Source organism: Pipistrellus hanaki (genome assembly GCF_964339955.1).
Source record: "Pipistrellus hanaki genome assembly, chromosome: 9".
In the NCBI taxonomy this organism is placed as follows: domain Eukaryota; kingdom Metazoa; phylum Chordata; class Mammalia; order Chiroptera; family Vespertilionidae; genus Pipistrellus; species Pipistrellus hanaki.
In genome coordinates, this window is record NC_140511.1 from 75,166,744 (window position 1) to 75,194,138 (window position 27,395).

At 56.7% G+C, this 27,395-nt stretch overlaps 2 protein-coding genes across 2 annotated transcripts in view; one reads left to right on the forward strand and one right to left on the reverse strand.

Annotated features, from left to right (window-relative positions):
* Window positions 1-27,395, forward strand: part of LOC311627872 (uncharacterized protein) — a 389,410-nt gene that overhangs the window by 246,431 nt on the left and 115,584 nt on the right. The window lies entirely within an intron of this gene.
* The window catches only part of ANO1 (anoctamin 1), a 122,790-nt gene that overhangs the window by 63,941 nt on the left and 31,454 nt on the right, over window positions 1-27,395 (reverse strand). The window contains exon 2 of the mRNA XM_084894610.1: window positions 5,488-5,660. Within this exon, the coding sequence (XP_084750736.1) occupies window positions 5,488-5,660 (173 nt within the window). The remainder of the gene's footprint in view (window positions 1-5,487; window positions 5,661-27,395) is intronic.

The following is a 27,395-nucleotide window of genomic DNA, read 5'->3' on the forward strand; positions in this document are numbered from 1 at the left end:
GATCTCAGGAATGCCAGAGGAGTGCAGAGTCATAGTGAGCTGGCGGGGAACGCAGTGCCTCTTCTCCCGGCGGAGTGGACAGAAAAGCCAGACCCGAGGGCTGATCGGGAAGCCACCGGCCGGCGCTCAGGGAATGAACTGCTGCCAGGCAGGGCAAGAGCTTGGGACGAGGTCAGACCACAGTGGACAGCCTGCCTGCTGCCTGCATCCTGGGCACGCCAGACGCCCAGCACTTGCAACAAGGTGCTTATCTCTATGAACTTCCCTCTTCAGAGCTGAGCCAGGCTTGGCTGTCCATCCTCGTGTCCTGCCCACACCACCATCCCCAGCTTCCTGGGCCCCTGCCCTCCACCCCACCCCCCTCCCGGGGCGTACACTGGAGTCAGGACATCCTCATCTCCTTTCACCTGCTGTGCTCCCTACCTGCACACCCTCTCCTCCTCCATGCTTCGTAATTCTACCCAGCTTCCAGGGCATGGGACGAATCCCTGTCCTCCACGCTCTGGGGGTCCCTGACCACTCCAGCCTGTGCAGGTCTCATGTGCCGGGACTGCCTTGGGGCCTTCCACTTAGGGGCTCTTAATGCACAGGGGCCTCTAAAGAGGGTGGCAGGATCCCTGAGGCCTGGCCAGGAACTGCCCCAATGCACCCCCATTCATGACCTGCTACCCACAGGGTGGGCTTGGCACCTTCTGTGGGCCCCTGGCTGGCTGGAATTACTGCTACTACTCATCAAAGTGGACACACGAACCCTGAGAGAGTGGGAAAGAAATTCAGAGGGACCCATCAAGCCAGAGAGCAGGGACATAAACGTATGGACAACTCCCCAGGTTCAACACTGGACAACTCTGTCCTCTGAGGCCTGATGGAGGACCCATGAGGCCTGACGGTCTGGGGAGCACAGAAACATCCCCGCACATCGCGAACCACCTGGGGAGTGGCAGCACAGAGGCCGGATCCAGCGGGTGCCCTCCCGCCTGAGGGCAGAGGCCAGCTCTGCCCCTACCACTGCCTCATCCCGGGCCCATGGCCTCACCTCTCTGTCCTCTGGGTCCTTCTTTGTAAAAGGAGGGCTGGGGGGGTAACAAGTCCTCTCTCGTCTGATGCGACTGCCCTCAAAGGGTCGTAGCAAGGATTAAATGTGTCTATATATATATCCACCCAGGATCTACAACGGAAGTTTGCTCTAATTGGGAAGTGGACACAGCACCAAGAACTAGGAGAGGACCGGGGAAAACAATCTCATGGTCAAAGTGGACCACCCGAGGAAGATGGTGGCAATGCCAAATCTGGATTTTAAAAAAGTGATAAAAGAGAGCTGGATGCACCGCCCGGACATGCAGGAGGCAGCACCACGCCCTGGTGTGAGAGTCCCGGATCCCGCCCCCAGACCTGGCCCTGTCGCTGATGTGTGCCTCTGGGCAATTGCTTTGTCTGTTTGTGTCTTGGCTTAAGGTTATAAAATGGGACGATCCTACCTGAATGAGGGGTGAGGGGGTAGCCAGCTTTCAGCAGAGAGCGTGGGCTCTTTTTCTGCTGCACTCAACGTGGGCTGGGAGACCCCCAGGGTCTGGAGAGCAACTCTGAGCTGGGGAGGTGGCCACACTGCAATAGCCACAGAAGCTGACACGGTGGCCATGCAACTACGGGGCCCTTCCACGGAGCAGTGGAGTGGGTGCTCTGGTGGGTAGGACGGGACAGAAAGGCAGACTGAACTTGCAGCGGGAGGATGTGTGTATATTGTATGCACGGCCTCCCATTTCAGGGGCCCCGGGACGTTCTTATCCGTAAGGAAGGGGCGATCCCACAGGGATACGTGGGTGAACGGGTGGTATGGAACGAGCATGCGTGCAGGAACGAATGACAGAGGCTTGGGTTTGGCACACCATTACTGGTGGGGGGCCCAGGATGAAGGAGACAGAAGCTGAGACCCAACTCATCCATGAGACGCCTCGGCACTGGGCCTGTGTTCTCATCGGAGAGATGGGGACACAGCATCTCGACAGAGATCGCAGGATTCTTGTTAGGGCCAAGTGTGATGGGTGGGAGGTTTAAAAGTATTTTGAAGATCAACCCCTGGGATATTGGAGGGGGGGGGAGGGGGAGGGGGGGGTAAGCGCTCCTGGAAGGAGCTTCCCCAAGGAAGATGGAAGAGAAATGGTTCCCTGAGGGTCCACGGGAAGATGTCAGGGGACAAAGGCCCTGTCCCGACTCCACAAACAGGGAGAAGGAAGTCACACCTGGGCCACACCTGCCTCTTCAAACTCCCTCCCCAAACCCCGAGGAACGGGCAGAAGAGGGGACTGCAGCCCCGTGTCCACACCTGGGACGCTCCTGGGGCCCATTTATTTGGCTTCGGACCTGGAGTCGGCGCTCAGGAGCCGAATTCCACATTCAAGTGAAACAGCCACAGTCTCAGTGACCATTCCAGGGGAATCTCCCACATTCACTTTTTTTTTCCAACGGGAAAATCATTGACCTGCCAAATTTCTTTTGGTTTTCAATTTTAGATCCAAGGGGACCATCCCTCTGAAACTTCATTGTATTCCAAAATTAAAAAAAAAAAAACCTGAATCACCAGCACGCTACATCCACGTCTGCTGATCAGGCAAATTGTGTAATCTCTGAACAGATCGCCTCCGACGGCAGATAAGCAGGGAAGCGCAGTGCAGGTCTCTCGGGCAGGCAGGTGCCAGCGTCAGGTGCCTCTGGGGTGTCTGGGCTTGTTGGGCACACAGATGGGGCCACTGACAGCCACCGGCGTGAGGGAAGGACCCGGGAACGCTCACAGGGGAACACAGAGAACAGCTCAGGAAATCAACAGCACCCAGCGCGGCCTCTAGCTTTTGAGCCATTCCTTACATCTCTCTGCACAGACACCACGGAGTGACTGTCACCTTTGGGTCTGGGAGCGAGAGAGGGGAGGCACCCCGTCCTGGGCGGGGAACGGCAGTCTGCACGGGACCGGCTTGTGCTGATGGAAATTACGGCCGCACCGCACGTGTGGGGGGCCCGTCAGGGAACCGAATAGCAGCCCACGCCCTCTGCCCTTTGCATGCACGGAGCCGCTGCCACTGGGTGACTCAAGATAACCACTGAGCGACAACGATTCGCTTCAGCTGTGCCAAGGATACCCTGGGGCAGTGGTCGGCAACTCATTAGTCAACAGAGCCAAATAGCAACAGGACAACGATCGACATTTCTTTTGAGAGCCAAACGTTTTAAACTTTAACTTCTTTTACCGCCACTTTGTGGAAGAGACACACTCAAGGCGCCGAAGAGTCACATCTGGCTCTCGAGCCGCAGTTTGCCGACCACGGTCCTACGGATTCTCCCACCATGCTGCCCCCCCGGCTCCTAGACAGGCCCCCAGCTCCCAGAGCTGCGGCCTCCAGCCCTTCTGCGGCCTCCATTTCTACAGCCAGTGCCCGACTCACAGCCCTAGGCCTCAACACCCTGCAAAGTAAGAGCCAGGAGTCTCAGTTGGGCTTGTCTGCGGGTCTCCAGACTATGAAGACCTCGAAGGAAGGGCCGGCTGCCTCTCTGCAGACTTTGTGCCCCTCACTAAGATTTGAGAGAGACAGCTTCTGGATCCAGATAACCGAGGAGGGGGGGGCGGGGAGGGAGCACTCTCTGAAGTAAGACTCCAGAGCCAGGGGCCATCGGAGGTTAAGGGCTCCATTTCTTATTTCAAATTTAATCGGGTCTACTCCTGGACTGTCCGTGTATCTCCATGTCCTCAAATGCCACCATTACCTCATGGCCCCTAACTGGTGTCCTGCATTCCCACCTCTGGGTCTTCTTAGCTCTCTGTCTGACACCTCCCTTATCCCCTCCTCTATCCCTCCTCCCCCTTATAGGTATAAGGAGCCCCTTCTCCAGAATGCCCATTCCTCAGACCACCTGCTTTTCTGTCTTGGCCCTTCCTAGCTCTCTCCCCCGAGCTGCTGGGTGACTGGGAACAGCTCATCACATCCCTCTTGGCCTCGGTTTCCCCATCTGCAGCAACAGCACCCACCCCATATGGTTGCTGTGAGCGTTAAGGGAGCTGCTAGGCAGCGCCTGGCCCAGTGCTAAGGACGTGTCCCTTGCCACTGTCCTGGGTAACATTCCGTCACCGCTCCTCAAGCCCCAGGCAGGCGAGGCTTCCCTAGGGGGGTGCCCGGGACCCAGCACGGCTTGGCACCCAGCAGGCACCCAGCGTTTGCTGAAATGATGACCCTGACGCTCTCAAGGCCAATGGCGTTACCACAGGCAGACCCCTCTCCATCCACACTCTTCCCAGGGCTGCCTGCCTGCTCCTCTGCGCAAGCCCAGCGGCAGAGGAGCCTTGAAAGGACTGTCGGGAGCTCAGTGGGGACCCCAGGGGCTGCAAGGCCTCCCAGTCTCTGCCCCGCAGGGGCCCCACATGGCAGGCGCCTCCCTGATGCCTGTCTCCAGACCTGAGGGTAGAGGCAGGCCAGGGCGACCCTCAGCTTGGTCAGGGCAAAGCCACTGGTCTGGGGCTGTTGGCATCTCCTGGGGAGGAGCCGGGCCCTTGGGCGGGAGGGGAGTCTGCTCCGTGCAGAGTGAGCAGCCCGAAGCCCCAGGGCTCCCGGGCTGAGGGCATCCATGTCAGACTTCCCTCCTTAGGCAAACTTTGTTCTAACCCAAGCCAAACCCCTCACGGGCAGACTCTGTCCTCCGGGGATCCCTGTGACTGCCCGGTCTGGACTGGAGAGGGCAGAGGGGGCGGCGGGGACCCCACAGAGGTCCCCAACCACGTGGCCGGCTCAGCGCTAGCCCATGCCTGGGGGCTACCACAGCATTGGGCGCGGGTGCAGGGTGCGAACAGGGTGGAGAGAAACCCCAAAGACTGGAGTCCGCCCGCCCGCTGCCTGGGGCACGGGGAGTTCCCGTCCCGGCCGCGCGCCCTGGGAACTCGGCGCACCCGGGCAGGTGAGGGAGCCGCTGGCGGGGCGAAGGCCAAAGGGGCTCAGCTGCCGCCGCCAGAGCCGCGGGGCTGCGGGGCCGGAGGCTGCCCCCCCCTCCCTCCTCCTCCTCCTCCTCCTCCTCCTCCTCCTCCTCCTCCTCCTCCTCCTCCTCCTCCTCCTCCTCCTCCGGCGAGGTGACTCCCCCACCCCCACCCTGGCTCCCCCAACCAGCACCAACAGGAAGGAAAAGTCCCACCCGGGGCCCCAGTTTGGGGCAAAAGCGACTCCGCACTCGGGGGCCAAAGAGCCGCAGAGCCGGGCGGAGCGAGGGGCGCCGCGCTGAGCGGGCGGGGGCGGCGGCGGCGGCGGGGTCTCCCCGCTCCGGGTCCCCAGATCGCAGGCTCCGGGCGCCGGCAGCCACGCCCCACGTGCACGGGTGGGCGTCCCGCGCGCACCCGGGGCCCCGCGCGGCCCGGCGCGCCTCCCGGTGGGTGCTGCCCCCCCGGCTGGCGCGGCGCAGGTGCGCGGCCCTCCCCTGGCCGGCCGGCCGGCCGCTCGCAGCGCCCGCACTCACCGTGCCCTCGGACTGCAGGTAGCCGGCCTCCTCGATGGCGCAGATGTTGACGATGTGGACGCTGCGGTCCTCGGCCGGGATGGACGAGTACTTCTCGTGGACCCTCATGTCCGCTGCCGGTGCGCCGGGACCGCCGGGCGGCGCGCCCTGCCCCTCCACGGCCCCGGCGGCCTCTGCAAGCGGACACGGCAGGCAGCGTTCGCGACGGGCGCGCTCCTCGCCCCAAGGGGGCCGGGCCTCCCGCTCCGCCCGCCGTCCGCCGCCCGCCACCCCCGGCGCCGGCGGCTCCGCGCCCCGTGCGCCCACCCGGCCCGGCCGCGCCCGCCCCGCCCCGGCCGCCTTCGCCTAAAGGGAGACAGAAGCGCCCCGCGCCCGCTCCGCGCAGGGGCGGCGGCCGCCGGTCAAATTTTCCGTAGAAACTTAAACACAGGAAGAAAGTATTGCGTTCCTGCGGCCCCTCCAAGTTTTTTATTTTTATCCGGAGAGAGTGCCCCTTGGACTTTTTTTTTTTTTGAGAAGGTGTCCAAGGTTTCCTAGTGGGGAGGGAACTCCCGGCGCCCCCACCTTGAATGAAAAGTCTCCAAAAGTCGCACGCCTGTGCTGCCTGGTGGCCTGGCGGGACAGAGCCGCTTCTCCGGAGAGTGAAGTCAGGAATGTGTGCTCTCTGCCTCTTCCCCCTCCGCTCAGCTGGCGGACTCCTGCCGTCACTCAGTCTCACCTCCTCGGGAGCCTCCTCCGGGGAGCCTCCCCTGCTTTCCGCAGGCCCGCCCTCTGCCCTCCCCAGGCCCTGGCTCCGTGCATATCTCCCCCAGGGTAAAAACTCTCTCTGGAATCCCCCTGCTGTTACCCGCAGCTCCCGTGTGTGGAATGCTTAGCATTCTGCCATCAGGCACCAGCAGAGGCCATCCTACCGCCCATCTATCTCACTGAATGCCGCAGCCTGGTCCTCACTTTGCAGAAGAGGATTGGGGGGCTTGAGAGCCAGAGAAGGGGGTGGAATTCGTGCCCAGTAGTCTACACTCCTTGCATGACTCTACTGACTCCCTGAGGGGGCGGGGAGGGGAGGAGAGGAGAGGGGGACAGTGACTTTGACTGTGCTCCCCCCAGGACCGCAGGCGCCTGGCACACAGCAGGGGCTCCCCAGGACAGCTTTTTAATCCTCTGCCCTCTGCGGTCTCCAGGGGTAGCCACACCCAGTTTAGTTCCCAGGGGCCACACTGGCAGCCCTGCCCAGGGAGAACTGCCTCCCTTCCCCGGCCTCTCCTCATCCTGTCAGGTCTCCAAGGAAAGCGCCAGCGCCACCTCCTCTAGGAAGCTGCCCTGGATTGCCCCTTGCGTAAGCACAGACCCAGGAACCTGCACCTCAGCTACAGCACTTCCTCTCTTCACTCCCTTCCATGGGGGAAAGGCCTCGTGCAGTTGACAATCAATTGCTTGACGAATGGCCTGCAGAAGTGGTTCTACAAGCTGCCCTCCAAGGTCATGGTGTCAACAGCATGCCCCGGTTCCAAGGGTGGATTCTGGAATCGGCCAGGACGGGGTGGAAATGGGGTGAGTCTGGTTCCAGGGTTGGCACTTCCCAGCTCGATGACCTTGCGTGAGCCTCCTTCAACCCCCGAGAGGCTCCGTCTTCTCCTGTGAGCCTGCCTCCGGGGTACGCAAGGCTTCAGCTCAGTGCCAGGCACCGGGGGAGGCTGGGTGTTGGTTGGCATTGTCACCGCCTCCCCTTCCCACCCATCATCCCTCCCAGTCAGGCTCAAGTTTGTGAGCTTCTTGAGCTTGGAGAGGTGCAGGGAGGGAGGTTATTTTGCCCTTGAGCCGGCCTTGCCAACGGGTGCGAAGTGGCCCCAAAGGACCCTTTGTCTGCACCTTGGACAGGGATAACAGGTTTGGAGAAGTGCATCGGGCTGGCCAAGTCCCCGCCGGAAACAGCCCTCCACGCTTTCTGCCTCGCCTAAAAGTTCACGTTTTTTAAAAGCTGGGAATAATAATACACACACACACACACACACACACACGCACGCACACACACGCATGCGCGGTTATGTAACTTCGTTCTCTTATCCTTGTTAGTAAACAACCAAGATTGTGTAATGTCATCTTTCTAAATTTATTTCCAAGTACAAAGGGTCCTGCAGAGAAGTTTACGAGGTGTAATTTGTGACAAAGAGTCCATTTGTGAGTCCTCCATTTTGGGGACATTGGGCATTCCCAGAGTTTGGGAAATGACCCTTGGCTTCTGACCCGAGAGGATGCTGAGCCCTCTTGGGGGCTGCAGACCAGGGGACAATCTCTTAGGCACGGCAGCCCCGCACTTCCTCCGGGCACAGTGGCCCCTGGGGCCCTCCTGGGACTGTGGCGTATGCCTTAGCCAGATGCTCCAGATGTCTGCTTGCTGCGGAGCGTCCTTTCCTGGCCACATCCCTGTAGATGCCCCTGCTCTGCCCCCTCCCCAGTCACCCCCGGTGGACAGTGTGGAAATGCTTCCACACGCTGCGGGGAGAGGCAGGGTCTCTGTGCAGGGCTGGTGAGTGGATGGCCAGCAAGGACGTCAGAGGCCTGGGGATTCTTGGATCGCGAGATGTCAAGAACCAACACAAAGTAAAAGTAGGGAGGGGCAACGGGATTCTCTCTGTGGAGACATCTTCCGAGTGAGAGAACTTTGAAGGGCCCTTGCCTCGGCGGTGATTTTGGCTGCCTCAGTGGGCCGCCTCCTGGGATTCTGTCTCTCCTCTGTGTTGCTAATTGCTTACAAACAGGCCCTCTGGATAAACGGTTGCATTTCCTGCGTTTTGACTCAGTGGTTCTCCGGATTAAAAACCCAAGGGCATCCATCGTGGGGATAGGGGACAGCCCCCCTGCAGCAGAACAAGGCCCGGCCAGCACCGGACCCCCTGCCCGGCAGGTCACGGTTACTCCAGGGCACAGCCTGCATGGCCCGCGGATTCTACTCTTTCAAAGGGAAAGCCGCGGGGGCATCTGGGGGTTGAAAGAATGAAAGGACTTCAGCTGCCCTCAAGGCCCCGAGGACAAGGGACTTCACACACAGAGGCATCTCCAGAAGGGTTAATTCCCAGCTCAGGAATTAGTAAAAAGCGGTCTCATTAGCCCACACGGTACATTTGATGACGGGAAAGTCTAGGCGTCACAGCTCAGCCTGGTCTGTCACCCACCATCAGGTGCTTATGTCTTTGCTGATATATAAAAAAAAACACACACACACACACTCCAAAATTACTTTTTTTGATTTCAGAGCAAGGAAGGGAGAGGGGGAGAGATAGAAACATGCATGATGAGAGAGAATCATGGATCGGCTGCCTCCTGCAATGGCCCCTTTTAGGGATCAAACGCGCAACCCGCGCATGTGCCCTTGACCGGAATAGAACCCGAGATCCTTCAGTCTGCAGGCCGGCACTCTATCTATCCACTGAGCCAAACTGGCCAGGGCATTTTGCTGACATTTTAATACCTAGGAGTCCAGGCACACAGTGACAAGGGACCCAGGAGAAGGCTGAGTGGGCATCGCGGGAGGTGGCGGCTCCGAAGGGCACCCTTCCAACAGTGTTTATTTCCACATCAGTGCCACCTCCTTGGCTGCCCACGAGGAGAGGCACCTTGCTCTCTGCCTAGCAATGTACGCCCGAGTCTGAGCACTCCCCGTCTGCAGCGTAGTGAAAAGGTGACTGCCAGGCTCTGCAAAGCAGGGCAGACCAGGCCCTCTGACTTGCCGGGCAGCGGTGCTCAGGGGTTCTTGGACGGCTCTTTCTCTTCCAAAATCATGATGGGGGTGGGGTGGGGAGGTGGCTTCTCCACCTGGGCACCGTGGACCTGTGGGCAACACCACCCTCTCCCAAATCCCCTGGGGGCCATGGCTCCCATCTGCAGTCTCAGGGAAGATTTTGGGGGGGGGGCTGATCGTATCACCCCCATTTCTCAGATGAGAACATGGAGGCCTGGAGAGGTGGTTCCCATGGCAGCCCAGAGACAGGGCGCATTCCTCGAATTCAACCCTCGCTCTCACCGAGGGCATGAGAGAGCTCTGAGGTGGCAGGTGTGGTTTCTCCCTACAAAATGCACAGTCACCCCTGGGGCTGCCCCCGGCTGGCTGGCTGGCTGGCGAGGGGCTGGTGCTAGGCAGCGGAGGCTGCTCTCCTGGGTCCTAGCCACCCCTGTCCAGGGCAGCTGCCCACTGCAGGTCTCCGTCCTCCGAGGTGCTAAATAAATGCCGTTGACTCACAGACAGCGGGAGGGGAAGGAGCATGGAAGAAGTGAGCCGCTCATGAGTCAGGGCTATTGTGAGCGCCAACGGCCACCCGGCCACCCGTGCCTCTCCCCGCTGGCTCTGTGCCCCGTTGGAGTGTCCGGTGGGGGGATCGCCACACAGGTAGAGGACCTAAGGCCCTAAAAGGGACTTTGGGTGTAATTATCCCGGGAGAGATGTGCCCGGGGAGGTTATAACGGAGCGATGGTGGGTGGGAGCCGGGGCCACTGTCATTTCCTCCCCTCCATGAGGTCAGAATCCCCAGCAGAGGCCTGCGCGCTGCAGCTGGCCGGGCAGACTCCGCGGGCATGGCAACCGCCGGCCCCACGGTCTGGAGCGCTGCCAAGGCATGCAGCTCTGTCTGGGGGATTTCCCCCCGCAGAACCCACGGCTCTCGTTTCCACCCCAGGGCTCTCCGAGGCCTTGCCTTCTGAGAACAATTCCTCGGGACTCCGAAAACATGCCCGGGTGGGTCAGCGTGCGGCCAGCTCAGACCCGCCGCCTCCTCCCGGAAGCCTTTCTGGTCCAGCTCACTAGCATTACTCATGTCAGTTCCGCTGGCCCCGCTCCCGGCCCCGTCCGGGCGCTCCGGCTCGTTGCTGCCCCATCACTTCACGTCTGCTGCGTTATTCCGCCCTCTCCACTCTCACCACCCCACAGACGCCGCCCCGTGTGTGCTCACTTAGCTAACGGGCCGTGGTGCCGTGCCCACCGCTGCCAGCCAGCATCGTGCTAGGCTCTCTGCAGATCCTACCTGGTTCTTAGGTTCTTAGGCTGATCACCACTGTCTGCAAGTGGCTCCCCACAGGTGTCCCCCCTCCCCGGCCACCCCACGGGGGGTCCTTTGGCTGGTGAAGTGGGGAGAGGTCCAGACTGAGTGCCCAACAGACCTCTCTGCCCGGGGCGGTGGGAGTTGCAGCACTGATCCCCATGAGGATGGCGGCTTCTCCTGAGAAACCCCATCCATCGTGCGGACAGGGGACAGCCCCCCCTGCAGCAGAACAAGGCCCAGCCAGCACCGGACCCCCTGCCCGGCAGGTCATGGTCACTCCGGGGCACGGCCCGCATGGTCCGAGGATTCCAGGCTTTCAAAGGGAGAGCCGCGGGGGCGTTTGGGGGTTGAAAGAATGAAAGGACTTCAGCTGCCCTCAAGGCCCCGAGGACAAGGGACTGCACACAGAGGCATCTCCTCCCCCTGAGCTCATCCCCTGCTGGCCTTTGTCCAAGGAGTGCTGTCCCCAGGTCCCATGGAGCCTCTGACTGATATGGCCCACATCCTCCTGGCTAAAGGCCCCTGGAGGCCTCAGGCTCTGAACCAGGAAGAAACTTGGACCCTGACCTACTGAGAGTGTGTGACCGTGCCTGACAGCCCCTGCACCCTCTGTGGGTGTGCATGTGTGAGCACCTGCATTATTGCTTCCCTGGGCTCAGTGGCCATGTGCAGCCCTTAATTTCCCTAGAGACCCATGTCCAGGGAGGCCGGGCCCTGATGTCACAGGCACTGGCTGCACTGATGCCAGGCACTGCCACAGGCACAGGCTGGCACCCTCTTGGACCAGGGTGGCCGCACCCAGCTTCCCCAAAGATCCAGCAAAGCGAGAGCCCCCTGGACAGACGAGGCGTGGGTGTCTCCCTGGGAAGATGCCAACACTTTCCGGGAGACCCTGGGCCGGGAGTAAAAGATCTTCCGACTGCCTGTGGGACCACGTGTGGCCTCTCCTTGGACACTGCGGCCGAGGTCTAGTTGTGTCTTCATGTGTGTGACTCGGTGCCAGCTTCTGGTCCGTGTCAGGGCCTCAGCTAGAACCAGGCTCGCCAACCTGAGCCGAGCTGCGGGCCGGCAAGCTTCGCCCGGGGCTGCACTGTGTCCTGCGTTCCCAGGGCCAGCCCCCCGGGCACCCAGACAAAGCAGCGGCCTGATGCTTGCAGGACACACGCATGAACCAATAAGCGAGGGGTCTCACCAGCAAGTCAACGGACCTCCCGACCCAATGCTGGGTCAGAACCTTGAACCTCACCCAGGTGTCACACTCCCGTCCTCATCCTCCTGAGTGGTGTGTGTGTGTGTGTGTGTGTGTGTGTGTACCTCCCGTGGGCCCACGGAGGGCCTCCGGGACCCTGCAGCATGGCTTTGCCTGGCAGGAATGTGACGTGAGCCACGCAGGTAATCTGAGATGTTCCTGTAGCCACTTTATAGAGTGAAAACAACCAGGTGGAGTGAGTAGAGTATTTTATGTAGCCTAATATATAAAATATGATCTTTCCAGCCTGTAATGAGGATAAAAATCGTTAATGGGGATGTGAGAGTCTTTCTTTCCCCGCTGAGTGTTTGGAACCCAGTGGATTGCTCACTAACAGCACGTCCCCGCTCAGACCAGGGCTCGCAGGCGCGTGTGGCCGGGGGTGACAGACAGGCTGGCGTGGCCGCAGCGCCTTCTGTTATCACCAGAGGAGGACCAGCGGGCGGCTTTCGTTTCTGCTGCATATTTTGCTGTGTTTTCTGAGATGTGAACACAGATTAGTTTACTGTCAGGGATAGAGGGAATGTTATTAAAAACACTGACTCACCGTGTGCCCTGCGGACTCACACCGGACCCTTTTGTGGTTTAAAGGAAAAATGACCGATCTTTTGGCGTTCTGTGGGCACAGCACCACACCGAGAGAAAGCCACCTTTGCCCAAAGGCCCATTGGAGGCACCTTCATAAGATATTTGGGCCGAGTAGTGTTCATTCCAAAACGTATCTGATTACACAGCTGGTCACACAGGCTCTCCGTGGAGGAGGGGAGCAAGCTTTCCCCATTGAGACTGAAGGAAGTGCCCCTGGGCCCTTGAGGGTGCCCCTGAAGGCCCTCCGGGCTGTGTTTGCAGCAGCATCGGTATCTGCTTCACCTCATGCACACACCACACATACCAAGTGCACACCACGCACACACTACACGCAGGGGGAGGCTGTCCGGCACCATGCATCAAGTGCCTTGGGCCGAGTTTCTGACCGAGCTGCCTCTCTGAGGACTCCTGGACACTGGGGGCAGGCCACGCTCAAGCAGGTGGGTCCCTGAGAAGAAGGCATCTCAGGCTCCTGCCCCCCACTATTCTGAAAGCACCATGTTGGCTGGTTGGGGGAGTCCATTCATTCATTCACCCATGATTTATCCACTCATTCATCAACTCATCTATTTAGTCACTCAGGGGCCGCTCACCAGGCCATCATTCCTTTGTTACCCCATCATTCCTTTGTTACCTCACGCCTTCATCGGCTCGTGTGCTCACTCACTCACCCATCATTCATTCTCTCACACTCTCATCCGCTCATTCTCCTACCACCTCCCCCCATCCTCAAACCCCTCCCCAGCTCTGGGGACTCTTCCACCTACTGCCTAACTCCGTGTCTTGCTGGGTGTGCCCCCTCCAATGACAGCTCCGGGCTGCTTTGGCGTGATTTGATGGCTCTGGAAGTGAGCCGTCGGGACCCAGGGAAAAGGCACAGAATCGGGCCAGATATCCAGTGGCGCACTTTGCTCTTTAAGAAGTAAACTGTTTGGAGGAGGAAGGGAGGAACCTCTGTCTTTGCAGAAGGCATCAGCTCAGCCCTGTCAACCCCTTTGCTTCTGCAGACAGAACCCAAAGGCCTGTGTCCTATGGAGTTCGTGAGTACGTACACACACACACATGCTCACACACATGCACACACACACACACACACACCTGCTCACCCATAAAGGGTTAAAAATGGACCCAAACGTGGGACCTTCTTCCTCACACGTGTGTCATTACTGGCCCCAAAGTCCATCCAGAAGCTCGGCCCGGTGGCTATAGCCGGTCCCCACGGTCACCCGGATCTGTGTGGGCCCCTGGCCCCCGTCCTGGCGCCCCGCCTCTGCGCCCAGCTGGTCGCTTCCCAGAGCCGCTGGGGAGGCGCTTCCTGCTGCCTGTGGGAAGCCTGCGGGCCTGACGTCAGGCTTTCTGGAAAACCACACGCGGCTCCATTCCCCCTGCCCCGCCGCCCGCCCCTCAGCGGCAAGGGCGTGGGGAGGAACCGCTTCTGATTGGATTCCACGGCCTGATCCTTGGCATGAGCACCCGGAGACTTTCTTAGCCGTGTTTCTCCTGCCCGCCCGCCCGGACCAACCTCGCCTCCTCCTCCCTCTGCAGAGCTACGCGGCCCTTCCAGCCACCTGGCGGGCCAATGCCCGTCCGCCCTGGCCTTTGTCGGGAGCGGGGCAGAAAAGGAGGGAAAGGGAAACCGATCGTGGCCGGAGGTGGACGGGGACCGCGGGAGCAGGCCATGGGAGCTGCTTGGAAGGCAGAGCTTACAGGGCAGGCGCCCTCCCATCCAGCGACAGACGGGCCAGCCCAGCCCTCGGAGCTGGCCCGGTCTCGGCAGAGCCGGCGACATTTAGGGACAGGTTTCCGGGAGGAGACAGGTGGCAGCCTTCCCTTCCTGGCGCTCCAGGTCACAGCCCACAGCATGTTTATCTTGGGGACCGAACAAAGGGGACTGTTTTCCCTTAAGTGACCGCTGGGACCTCGGGGATCCCCTCCCCACGGAGCAGGCGTCTGCTGAGGGCCTCACAGGAGTGAATTTTTCCCCTCCGGTCCCCTGGTTCCCTGACGGAGTATCGCCTTTCTGGAGAGCTTTGCTGGCCCTCGCTCCCGGCCCCTCCTTTCTTTCAAAGCACTTGTTACCTGACCTTTATTTTGTCTCTGCCCTGGGAACGCGGGGACCTTTGTCTGTCTCCCTCTCCCTGGGTCCCTGGCGCCAGCAGAGCCCCCGCATGCCACAGGTTGCAAAGAATTTGTCAGATGCACGACGGGGTGAAGAATGTGCACTTGGCCAGTGTGCACAGATTCTAGCACCACGCGGAGCACGCACACGCCACGCTGATGGGGCCTCGGGAACCAGTGTGGCAGAGGCCACGGTGCAGCTGCCACAAAGGCCCGTGGACAAGCCCTGGTCAGCCTCCTCTCCGAGTAGGGCTGGGCTCTACAGACGAGAGGCTGCCCCCCGCCCCTACACCCTGGGGATTGAGCATATTCATGGAGGCCCCACTGTGTGCAGCCACTGAGCTGTGAGCCTCAGACACCAAGAGCGAGGTAGCCCTGCCTGCACAGGAGCCACAGAAAACCCCAGGGCTCCGCAGTGTGAAGGGCCTGAGAAAGAAAGGCCACGGGAGGTTCCGGAAGGTTCTCCAGAGGGCGTGGCTTCATAGCTGAGCCCTGAAGGATCACCAGGAAGCAGGAAGATGAAGAGGAGGGGATAGCTGCTCCAAGAAGGGGGAAGGCCTGGAGGCCAGGGCACCTAGGGCCTGGAGGAGGCACAGGTGGAGGCGGTAGAGGGTGGGAGAGGGTGGGCCAGAGGGGAGAGCGGCTGGGAGAGGCCTCGGGTGCCTCTGTCACATGGAGCCGCTGCGGCACTGCCATCCGTGACATAGCTGACACAGTGGCAGGTATGATGGCTGCACAGGACCAGGAGTGACCCACGTGGGCAGTGCCTGGACACCAGCAGCCAGTGCCTCCCACGCTGTCACACGGCCTTTCCTTGCTTCTGGGCCCCTTGGCGTGTTGTCCGTGAGGGTGGCAGGCATTTCCCTGAACTAACAGTGCTCGGGGCCCAGGGCTGACCGGGTCTCTATGAAGTTGGCCCGGGGGCTCGAGGGGACCTCTGTTCTTCTGGGCAGTGGATGTCACAGTGACAGGGCGGTTTGCACCCCTGCACCTCTGCACCTGGGGGCATTTTATCTATTTTTAAAGATATTTTTATTGATTTCAGAGAGGAAGGGAGAGGGAGAGGGAGAGAGAGAGAAACAGCAGAGAGAGAACCCCTCCCACGCTGGGGATCGAGCCCACAATCCGGGCATGTGTCCTGAACTGGAATCAAACTGTGACCTCCTGGTTCATAGGTCAATGCTCAACCACTGAGCCATGCCAGCCAGGCCCAGAGGGCATTTTAAACTCCTTGGGAGAGAAGCCTCCTCTGTGCCATTTCCACGAGAAAGTCAAGGTCGGCTGCTCTGGCCCCTGCCCCTTCCAGTCACCAAGGAGGGGAAGATGCAATCTGCCTTTGGCGTTGACACAGCGGCTGCTCCACAGAAGGATGTGGAAGAGACTGTCTCAGAGGACTTTGAGTTCTATCTATCGGAATAGAACTTTCCAGAGAACCCACTATGTAGGACCTGTGACCCCTGCTTCCTCGTTGGTCCCAATTATAGACAGGCTGTTGGGATGCACGGGTCCCACATGTAACACAGGGGTCACCACAAGCACAGCATCTGGCCGTCTGCTTGTCATAGCATAACTGGAGGCCCGGTGCACGGAATTTGTGCACTTTTGCAGTCTGGGAGCCCTCAGGGGATATCTGTCTGACCGCTTAGGCCCACTCCGGCTTAGGCCCACTCCCTAGGAGCGAGCCTAAGCTGGCAGTTGGATAACCTAAGCGCTGCCACGGAGACGGGAGAGGCTCCTGCCACCGCTGCTGTGCTCCTCAGCCATGAGCCCAGCTTCTGGCTGGGTGGCGCTTCCCCTGTGGGAGTGCACTGACAAGCAGGGAGCAGCCACTGAGTTGAGCATGTGCCCCTGGTGGTCAGTGCACGTAATAGCAACCTATCATTCTGCCATTCAGTGGATTTGCATATTAGCCTTTTATTATATAGAATTACCACAGAGACAGAGGGGGCTAAAAGGAGAATAGGCACCTGGGCCAGCGCCTCCTGCACTGGGCCTTTTAGCCACTATTTTGCTCAGAGAGTGGACATTCATCATTCATTCATTCATTAATTCATTTACTGAGCACCTCTGAGTGCCAGGCACAGAGAAGGCACTGAGACCTGGAGGGAAAACTGGGGATAGGTCCCTGTTCCCACAGAGTTTACCTTCTGTTGGGGAGGCAGACGGAGAACAAACATGTAAACAGGAGTATCAGAGGCCATGACTGTTATGGGGGAGGTGATACAGGATAGCAGACTATGGATGTGGGGTGGGGTCCAGGATGTGCATCTTAGCCAAGGGCCCGGGTGCCTGATCTGGCACAACCCCTGTCCACATGTTTAATGACCAGCGACCCCAAGAGATCCCAACTCCTGCGACAGAGACCTCACTGCCGGGGGAGGGGAGGCAGCTGGTCGTCCCTGGGCAGCTCTGCTTGTCTCCAAGGGAATCTGTTTTACAAAGTCGGCCCTGCTTCTATGCTTCACACAGAATGACTCAAGAAGCAAAACATCGAAGATTTAGAGTGCACAGAATCTTCTAGCTCCCTGCACCTCCTCCCCGCTCAGCCCAGCAGCCCCAGCTCTCCATCCTCGGTGATGCCACAAATCACCCGCACCCGTTTCTAAAGCCCTTTGCTCCAAAACACGGACAGGATGCAAACCAAGCGAGGGCTTGGGGTTGGCAACTTGTGTGTGTGAGTGCCTGAGCTCGGAGAGGCCCTCCAAGATCAGCCTCCCCCTCCATCCTTCACCCCTCCCGTGACCACCTCAACATTGGTACTGTGGCCCTTAGCGTCTCATATCACAGAGAACAAATGTCCTGGGGAAAGGCTAGCTATGGATCTAATTCTTACTAAAGTGTGCGTGGTTTCCTTCTCCCAGATTATTGGATAGGTCAACAAGGCAGCCAGCATCAGGCCCACAGACATCGGAGAAGGGGAAGTGGAGAAAGGGAAAGAACTTCCCGCAGATAGGGGGAAGGAAGAAGGAAGCGGTGTAGGGGAAGGGGGACAAGGAAAACCTTTATTTCCTGCTGGTTTGGTCCGGACTGCCCAGGGACTTGACTTTGGAAGCCAACACAACCAGAATGGGGGGTTGCGGGTGTGAGTGTGTGTGTGTGTGTGTGTGTGAGCATCTGGCTGATCCCTGGGGCAATGTTAAAGCTCACCCCCGGTCCAGGATGTCCCTCTGAAAAACCCAGAGCAAAATCGAGGCCCAAGAACACAGGAGGGAAATGGTGAAGAGCAACGGAGGGCCGTGCGGGGACCGAGAAAGCGGGGCCTCAGATAAGCATCTGGGCTTTGGAGACGTTTTTCTTGTCCCCTGTGGGGCTGAGGCCAGGTGACCGGCTGGGGTGGAGGCGAAGGGGAGGCACGGGCTCCCAACAGACGGGTCCTGAGTGCGAGAGCAGAGGCTGAGGGTCACGTTGCTCCAGCTCCGTGGGCCCCGGCTGCGAGACCCCCAGCCCCGGGCCCAGACCTACGCCCGCGGCCGGGCCTCCAGCTCATGCGAGGGGCAGCCCGGACGGCAGCAGGAGGGACCGCCTGCCCGACAGTTCACGTCCTTCCCTCTACACGCCACAGACACGCACCAGAACCCTCTCCGCCGCACCCGTCACAAAACCCCTGCCCGCTGGGACAGGGGCGCCGGCGGGCTGCACCCACCGCGCCCTCCAGGCCGCGCCCAGGCGTGGAGACCTCTTTCCAGAGGAAGAAGAAAGAGGGATCCGAGGAGGGGGCGGGGGGGGGGGGGGAAGAAAAGAGAACTGAGGGGATGAGGGAAATAAAGACACAGTGAGGCTCACAGGAGGAGAAGAGAGCGGGGGTGCTGAGGGAAGACGGGCGAGAAGCCCCAGGGGCTGGTTCGGGACCCTCGGTCCATAGCGTGGCGCTGGCGATGGCCTGGTTTTGATTTATCCGAAGATGACAGAAAGCGGGGGAGTGAAAGACTCGACAGGACTGGGTCGTGTTTCTCCCGAACAATGGGGTTCTGGAGGCCGGGCGGGCGGGGCGCGGGTGCCGGTGCTTCAGACGCACTTATCACGCGTAAGGGGACACCGCCAAGGCGGTGGGCGAGGCGCCTGGGGACGGCTGCGGTTCCCCGGCCAGGGCCACGCCTGTGTGGGGAGACTTGCATTAACATACATTTGGCCTTATCTGTCAGGAAGGCGGGAGTCCCTCCGCTACAATGCCCGCTTTGGCTGCAAGGCCACTGGCTGGCAGGCCGCAGTGGAGCCGGGCTTGTTCTGGCGGGACGAGGGGGTCTGGGCCCAGGAGCTGGGATCGCTTTCCCCGTGACTGCTGCTGCCCCTCAGGAGCCTGCCTGGGTCAGGCACACAGGAGGGCAGGCTCGCACACGGGTGACCGATGTGCCGCGGGACCGGTAACCCCTCAGGGAGACAGGCCGGGGTTGAGCTCGTGTTCCTGTGGAAGCGCCCAGGAGGGGACACTGGACAAGACCCCAGAGAGGAGGTAACTTCTGGAACCTCTGTCCGCCTCGCTCCACCTGCCCCTTCAGCGGTTCTGCTTGTGCCTGGTGGGCGAGATTCAGCTCATTAGGAGAATGTCTTTAGGGTCTTCTAGAAGTCGGGCCCCGGGGAAGGTTCCCTGGAGCACACACTCACTTTTTTTTTTTCTTTTTTTTTTTTTCTAAGTCATAGGCATAGATTGTTTTTTTTTTTTTTAAAAAAAATTTATTTATTTATTTTTTAGAGAGGAAGAAAGAGGAATAGAGAGTTAGAAACATCGATGAAAGAGAAACATCCATCAGCTGCCTCCTGCACACTCCCCACACTGGGCATGTGCCTGCAACAAGGTACATGCTCTTGGCCAGAATCGAACCTGGGACCCCTAAGTCGGCAGGTGGACGCTCTATCCACCGAGCCAAACCGGTTAGGGCCACCCACCCACCTTTTACAAATGTTTGCAAATGTCTGTCAGGGATGTGATACCTACACATAGCAAAAGGCTCCTGTCCCGACGACATCCCTATATTTGGGGCTCATGGCATCATCTGTGTTAGAAAGAAAGGCACTTACTTCTCTGTTCTCAGAGTGTACTGTGCCCCAGTGGTTCACCTCACACGAGGTACACGGCCCAGGTATTAGACCCACTTTGCAGAGGATGAACCCTCAGGCCCTGGCAGTTACGGTGCTTACTCAAGGTCATGCAGTTGGAAGCAGCAGAGGTAGGGACCCTCCCCTATGTGAAGCCCCCCCAGAGCCAGCCTACCCTCCGCTGTTGGTCTGAAGTTCCAACTCTCACAGCCCTGTCCTGCGTCTACCCCTCCGAGGCATGCACGAGCCTGCAGGAGGCAGCTAGCTGGTAAGACCCATCACCGGAGCTCTGCTTCCAGCCGCAACAGAATAGCGACGGGGTAAGGTGCTCTTTCTGTTAAGAACAACTATAGAAGCTGCATAAAGACAACAGAAAAACCTAGGCGTGGGAAGGGCTTGGAGGACAGCCAGGGCAGGTAAGACTCAAGGGCTAAGATCCCAGAGAGAAAGGAACCACAGAAATAGGAGCTCCACATTGTGCTCAGTTGATTTCGGCCGTCTCTCAATGCCAGGGAAGCAAGACCTAGAGGTGAGGATCTAGCAAGGAGGTGGGGGTCCTGGTGAGTCCACCCGCTTTAAATTCAGAACCCGAAAGCTACATGTCAGAAAGAGACCAGGGCTGCCCAAATCCTGAAGTCTAGACTCAAATCATCTCCATACCTGACAGAGGCAGGCTGATCCATCCGTAGTCTGCCTGCCAAAGAAACCAAGGTCCTCTCGGGGGGGAAGCAAAAGTCCTCCAGGTTCCTACCCTCCACCCCCATTTTTTAAAAAAATATATTTTATTAATTTTTTTACAGGGAGTAAGGGAGAGAGATAGAGAGCTAGAAACGTCGATGAGAGAGAAACATTGACCAGCTGCCTCTTGCACACCCCCCACCGGGGATGTGCCCGCAACCAACATACATGCCCCTGACCGGAATCGAACCTGGGACCCCTCAGTCCGCAGACCGACGCTCTACCACTGAGCCAAACCGGCTTCGGCCCTTCACCCTCATTTTTCACACACAATATCCAGTGAAAAATTACAAGGAGTACTGGGAAGGAGGGTGAAACAATGAAAAACCATCAAAACAAACAACAGTAGAAACAGACCAATAGCAGATCCAGATATCGGAGGTTATGGAACACATACGTTCATATGTAGAAGGAAATAAATGAAAAGATAGAGAATTTCACCAGAGCACAGAAGCCTGCAAATAATATTGAATGGAAATTCTAAAGTAAAAAATGAGAATTCAAAAGGTGGGTAGAAGAGCAGATGAGCATGGAGGAGATCAGTAAACTGGAACACAGTTCTGTAGGAAATATTCTATTCGAAGCACAGTGAGAAAAATAAAAGTACATAAAACAAAAAAGATTGAGGCACACAATTTTGGGTATGTGCTGCTGGCATTCCAGAGAAAGAGGAGAGAGAAAAAGGTCAGAAGCAATATTTGAAAAGAGAAGCAATATTTGAAAATTGATCAAGAATTTTCCAGAACCGGTGAAATACCGTGTTTCCCTGAAAATAAGACATCCTCCAAAAATAAGACCTACTTACAGGTTTCCTTCTGAGTGAAATATAAGGCATCCCCCCGAAAATAAGCCCCCCCCCCAGGCTAAACATGAGAGATTTCCTCCACTGATTCTGAAAGAAATGGAGTCACAAGAAATTCGCCAGGAAATTCAGGAATTGGATTGTTATGATGATGTTCCAGAAGATGATGACATAATTGTCATTGAATAAATGAGTAAATTCTTGATACTGTAGGATTCACAGTTTGTCTGGTTTGTGTTGACAACTACTGTACTACTGTACCGTATACAGGTAATAAATTTCCTTTATTTTCATTTAACAATAAATGTGTACCGTATTCTTTCTTCATGGAAAAATAAGACATCCCCTGAAAATAAGACCTAGTGCATCTTTGGAAGCAAAAATTAATATAAGACACTGTTTTATTTTCGGGGAAACAGGGTATATTAAGCCGAGTTTAATTCTGGCTATGAGGAGCTCTATAAATTCAAGTGAACATGTACAAAGAAAACCACAGGTAGGAACACTACAATGAAACTGGTGAAAATGGAAGACAAGGAAAAAGAATCTTAAAAGCAATGGGGAGAGACGGGGCATACACTATTTTCAAAAGATCAACCACCATGTTGACATTTCCACAAAAACAATGGAAGCTAAAGGCAATAGAATGGCCTATTTAACTTTCTGAAAGAAAACAATGGTGAATTTAGGATTCTATATCCAAAGAAAGTATTTTTCAAAAGTGAAAGGGCAACTATGTAGGCAAATCCAAATGACTATTGATTATTTAATGATAATAATACCTTATGGAGGTTAAAATATACCAAAAGTGAGTGGCAAAAGCACTGTTTTAAGACATACTCTGAAAAGCCAGGGATTCATTTGAATAGAATAATAAAGGAATGTATTTTATAACTGATCAGACAATAGAAGAGAAATTGGAATAAAAACATTTGATTAATGGAAAAGAAGTTAAAAATGTCCAAAACACAAATGAGACAAATAGAGACAAAGAGTAAGATGATGGGTATAAACCCACCTCTATAAAAATAATTACATTAAATATAAATGGGCTAAATACTCCAATTAAATGACAGGTATCAGACTAGATTTTTTTTTAAAAAAAACTTCAACTCTATACTATTTACAGAAGACACTCTTTAATATAAAGACTCAGAATGAGGACGAATTGGAGATGGAAGAAATGTATACCAGGCAAAAACAATAAAAAAGAAATCTGGTGTAGCTATACTAACCCTAAATAAGGTAGATTTCAAAGGCTGGCATTTCCCTAAGATAAAAAGGAATGTTTTATACTGGTACATTAATTCAACAGAAATACATAACTCTAAATTACATTTACCTCAAAAAACATAAAGCAAAAGTGGACAGAATTAAATAAGTAAACCATCATAACTGTGAATTTTAACTGTTAAAAATGAACAAAACCCCTTTCTTGTAGGAAAGGGTAGAATCGCAGGCAAAAGAAATCAACTTATGAAATCTTCTCCAGTGCACGCATACCATTTGCTATGGAGGCCCAGGTCGGGCTGTAAAACCTGTTTCAACACATTTCCAGGGCTGGCCTCTGTCCTCTGACAACCCGGGAAACAGAGACCAATACCAAAAAACAGAGATAAAAATCCCCAAATGCTTGGGAGTCCAGTGGAACTCTTAAACAGTCACAGATCTAAAGTAAATCGCTATGAATTTTTGGAGGTATTTTGAGCTGCATGCCATAAAGATACGCTATCATCCTCAGCAGTCACGTCCGAGCTTGAAGATAATGGCAGGGAGTGAGGTGGACTCACCAAACAGAAAAACAGGCCGAAACTCGGTTCTCCAAGCGCTCACGCCAAAAAGCAAGGAAGCAAACAACAGCAAGTCGAACCCAAAGTGGAAGGCAGCGAATTATTTCCTTAAAAAATGGGTGCCGGTGATGTAGAGAACATATGCATCACGGAGGCATTAACCAAACAGAAATCTAGTGGGTTTTTTTTTTTTTAATCTCATAATATTGATAAAGCTCTACTGAGACAAGAGCACACCACATGCCCCGTATCGAATGCTAAAGTTATAGACCAAACTAACACCTGTAACACAATAAAGTGTTTTCTGTCCTCCGATTTTGAGAACTATACCTTCATACAACAGAGAAGGTGAGGTTCAGAGTGAGAGGTCCCACACGCCTTGGAGATCTGTGCCTGAGGCTAGGGGGAGGAGCAGGTGGCGCCCGCCAGCCCCCATCCCCCATTCTTGCCACCCCAGCACCATCTGGCACCACCAGGAGCCCGCACATCGCTGCTCTGACCACAGTCCACAGACAGTGTGCCATGCTCTGCCCTCGGGAGGGTGGCCCAGGGAGGGGCCTGCAGGCTCAGGACATGGGCTGGGCCCTTGGGCAGGGTCTTGGAGGCCCGAGGGTCCAAGCATGGTCCCAGAAGCTGACAGAGTGTAGTGTGTGCCGGCTAAATGGGCAAATGCAGCGAAGCAGGGAGACCAGGGCCAGACCTACCCTCTTCTGTTATTTCATTTCCGGCAGAGCCAACCCTGGGGCGGAGGGGTTGGTCTTTGGAACCAGTGAATGCGTGGACCCCGTGGGGAGAAAGGTGAACCCTGACCTCCTGTCTCACAGCATACACAAGGCCTGCTCCAGACAGGGGAAGTCAAACAGCAAAACTTCTGGAAGATACCAGAGGAGACTAGCCCCGTGACCTCTTACGCAGGACACAGGAAACAGTGACAGCAAAGGAAAGATTCAAGCTCAGAACTTGTGTTGACCAAAACACATCACTGAGTAAGTGTGTAGGCAAGTCACGGAGCGGGAAAAGGCCACTGTAATACACATAGCTCCAAGGCCCTGCATCCAAATATATATATAATTATATATATATAGACTTACAAAGGAATAAAAAGGGACAAAATCCAATTTTATTATTATTTTTTAAACTTATTTTTTTAAATATATATTTTATTGATTTTTTTACAGAGAGGAAGAGAGAGGGATAGAGAGTTGGAAACATCGATGAGAGAGAAACATCGACCAGCTGCCTCCTGCACACTCCCCACCAGGAATGTGCCCGCAACCAATGTACATGCCCTTGACCGGAATCGAACCTGGGACCTTTCAGTCTGCAGGCCGACGCTCTATCCACTGAGCCAAACCAGTTCGGCCAATTTTATTATTATTTTTTTCCAAATCCAAAAACCCAGCTTTAAAAGATGCTTGCCCAGCACTTCCCCAGAGGCTCTCCCAGTGGCCGTGTGCGCGTGGCGTGGCGTCGCACCCTCGGTGCTCAGAGCACATGACAAGCTCAGGGAGAGTCCACGGTCCCCTCAGATCCGCTCAGCGCAAAGCGAAATGAAGCGGAGACTGCCAAACCTGCAATTCCACGCGTGGGGAGGCGTGGGTTCCCGGACATCCCCACGCCACTGACACACGTTTCAATGATCACAGCAACCCTGGCAGCCAGGCAGCCGGGACAGAAGCTGGACTCAGCGTGTCCGGGACCCAGTCCCCTCCGCGGTGGGAACCCAGTGGCAGGTGTGCGGACGTTCAAGACCAGACAGTTCCAGGGTGTTCTCGCAGCATTATTCCCTGGAGTCTTCCCCGCCCCCCCCCCCCCCCCCCCCCCCCCGCTGGAACCAAAGCAGGTGCCCTCGGGCAGAACTGGGTGACCTCACAGGACGGAGCACTCCAGAGCTATGGCCGTGAGGCGCTGTTACATTCAACAGCATGAGCTCATCTCTCAGACGTAACATGGAGCAGAAGCCAGGTTCCGGGAGTCCCAGGGCAGGCGAGGTGAATGCACGGGGACGGACGGGGAGGGCAGGAAGGGGGGCAGCACAGAGGGGCTTCCGGGGTACACTCAGCTGCTCTGAGAGGTGCGTACCAGACGAATCTGCTCTGTACAAATTCACCAACTCGGAGCTCTGGATCTGTGCACTTTTACAACCGTCCGCTTTACTTCAATAACAAACGTTTCCCTCACGATGAAAACACGCAGCAGGCGAGGGTGGGTCCCCGGAGCCCGGAGCCCAGCTAACGCCGTGCGGGTCACCAGCCTGGCATGGCCTCTCTGCCCTCCTAAGAACGTCCGAAGGCATACGCACGCTGCTCCCCCTCGCCCTGTGCGTATCCCCGTTTTACAGCTGAGGAGGCTGAGGTCAGAGATGTGAAAGGACTTGCCTGAGGCCACACGGCTAGGGACACTGGAGCAGAATTCGAACCCAGGTCCGCATCTCCTCTGCCTTTCTGAAGTGGACCACTCCCAAGGGGAGACAGCCCGAGAGCCTCAGGCAAGTGTTGATTTAAGCACCAATCAATCATCCGTGAGGCCCCCACAGGCGCACTGTTCTCAGCGTTCCCCAAGAAGGAAAGAGGAGAAGGTAGAGAATGTGGTCTCCCCTTCCCCACCCCCGCCCGTAGCTTTAAAGCCGCCAGGAGAGGCTCAGGCCACATGGTGGGGCAGCAGTCCCCGGGCAAGGAGCAGACGTGGGTGCCAGGTACCGTGCAGGAGGAGGGCACGGGAGAAGCACTGGGGGTGGCGCGGGTCAGAGAAGGCTCTGGAAGGAGGAGGCCCAGGACGGTCTTGGGGCTGACCAAGGACCAGAAGAAGGGGCTCTGGTGAGGGCCACGCAGAACCTGGCTCTGAGTTCAGAGTAGGGGGGTGGCCTGCAGCTAACCTGGGAGCTGCCCCCACTCTGGGCAGGAGCCGGCCCTCCGCTCGCTCCCTCCCTCCTCGGCCTGTGCTTTCCAGCGCGTCTATGTCAACAGCCACGCCATTCAGACCCCACCTGTCGCAGGTACAAAAAGCGCTGTTATCACAGCTGCCTGGACCCGAGGCATTATGTGACTCGTACCCCCAGGAGGGCACTGCTGTTCCCACGCTGAGGGACCGGGGCCAGGAGGAACATCTCCAGGTAACATTCAAGTGATTTCCCCAGAATGCAGTATGTCCTCTGCAGGGATGGAGGGATCTCTCCAGAAATAACCCAGGTGCCCTGTCGATTGCTTAAACTATAAGAGAGCTGAATATTTGCAGAAGACCAGATGGACACATTGCTCATTCATTCATTCATTCATTCACTAACTCCCTCCTTCCCTGGAATAGTTTTCCCTCCCATTCCCTGTTAGCATTTGTCTAGTGAGGTTAATTCGAGAGTAATAACTACAAAATCCACCTGCCGTGCCCATCACAGCACCTGGAACTTTGTGGCGCTCTATGAATGAACCAACTATGCTCAGTACCAGCATAGGACACGCATGACACGTTATACCCGGTGTTCTGGTCATCGCCGAGAAATCCTGTAGGCAGGGACTCTGATTCCCACTTGACAGATGAGGAAACAGGCACAGAGAGACAAAGTCACTTGGCCGAGGCCTCCCAGCTGTGAAGAGCCGATTCAGGGCTTGGAACCGCAGAGCCCGAGTGCCAGGCCAGAAACAGAAGGTGCCCTGGGATGCCTGCTGCCCTGCTGGGCGGGCGGGCAGCAGTGCCAAGCGCAGGCTGAGGGCCCCGGTCTTATTTCACGCCCGTCACGGCTCACTCTGCTGAGCTGGGCGTTTGGCATCTTGCTGGACCTTGGGTTTCCACCTCGCAGGCGCCGGCCGCAGCCAGCTCCCCACATAAGCCACCCCGAATCAATGCGAGGCCGTCACCGGCGGCGGCTGCTGGGAAAAACAGCCGCGGCTCAGGAAGGAACACATCCTGCTGGTCCGGGGAGCGTATGCCAGGTGTGCACAAGACACGGACAAGCCCAGAGAAACAAGGCACAGCCCTGCCATTCAAGAAGAACCAGTTTCCGCTGGAAAGCCCGTGCCCAGAACCCTGCCAGTCCACTTTCTGGTGAGGTAGATCATTTCCTGATGGGCAGGAACCAACTGCCAATCCCGAGGGCTCCGGCATGCACTGAACAGCACCTAGTGGCTGGAAAGGCAACTGCGTGCCCTGCTGAGCCCACCTCTGGGGACCGAGAGAGGGAAGGGGGGACGGAGGAGGAGGGGGACAGAAAGGAGGGGGAGGCATTGGGAGGGAGAGGGGGAAGGAGAGGGAAGGAGAGAGAATGCGAACAAAAAAGACAAAGTTTATTTCCTATCTTGGATTTCCTGACGGTCCAGCTCACTTCTAATCAATAAACCACACCCAACTCCTTGCTTAACCTCAAAAACTTGATTAAACACACAGCAGAGATGGCTTCTAGAACTGTGTCTGAGGCAAGATGGGAAAGAAAAGGACATAAAACGAACCTTAAAAAATATATATATTCTGCACGAACCTTCAACTTTGCTCAACCTTAAAAGCAGCTAAAACATCTAATAAATTGATACCGTTTAGAGAAACGGGATAGCTTATTAAATTGGAAA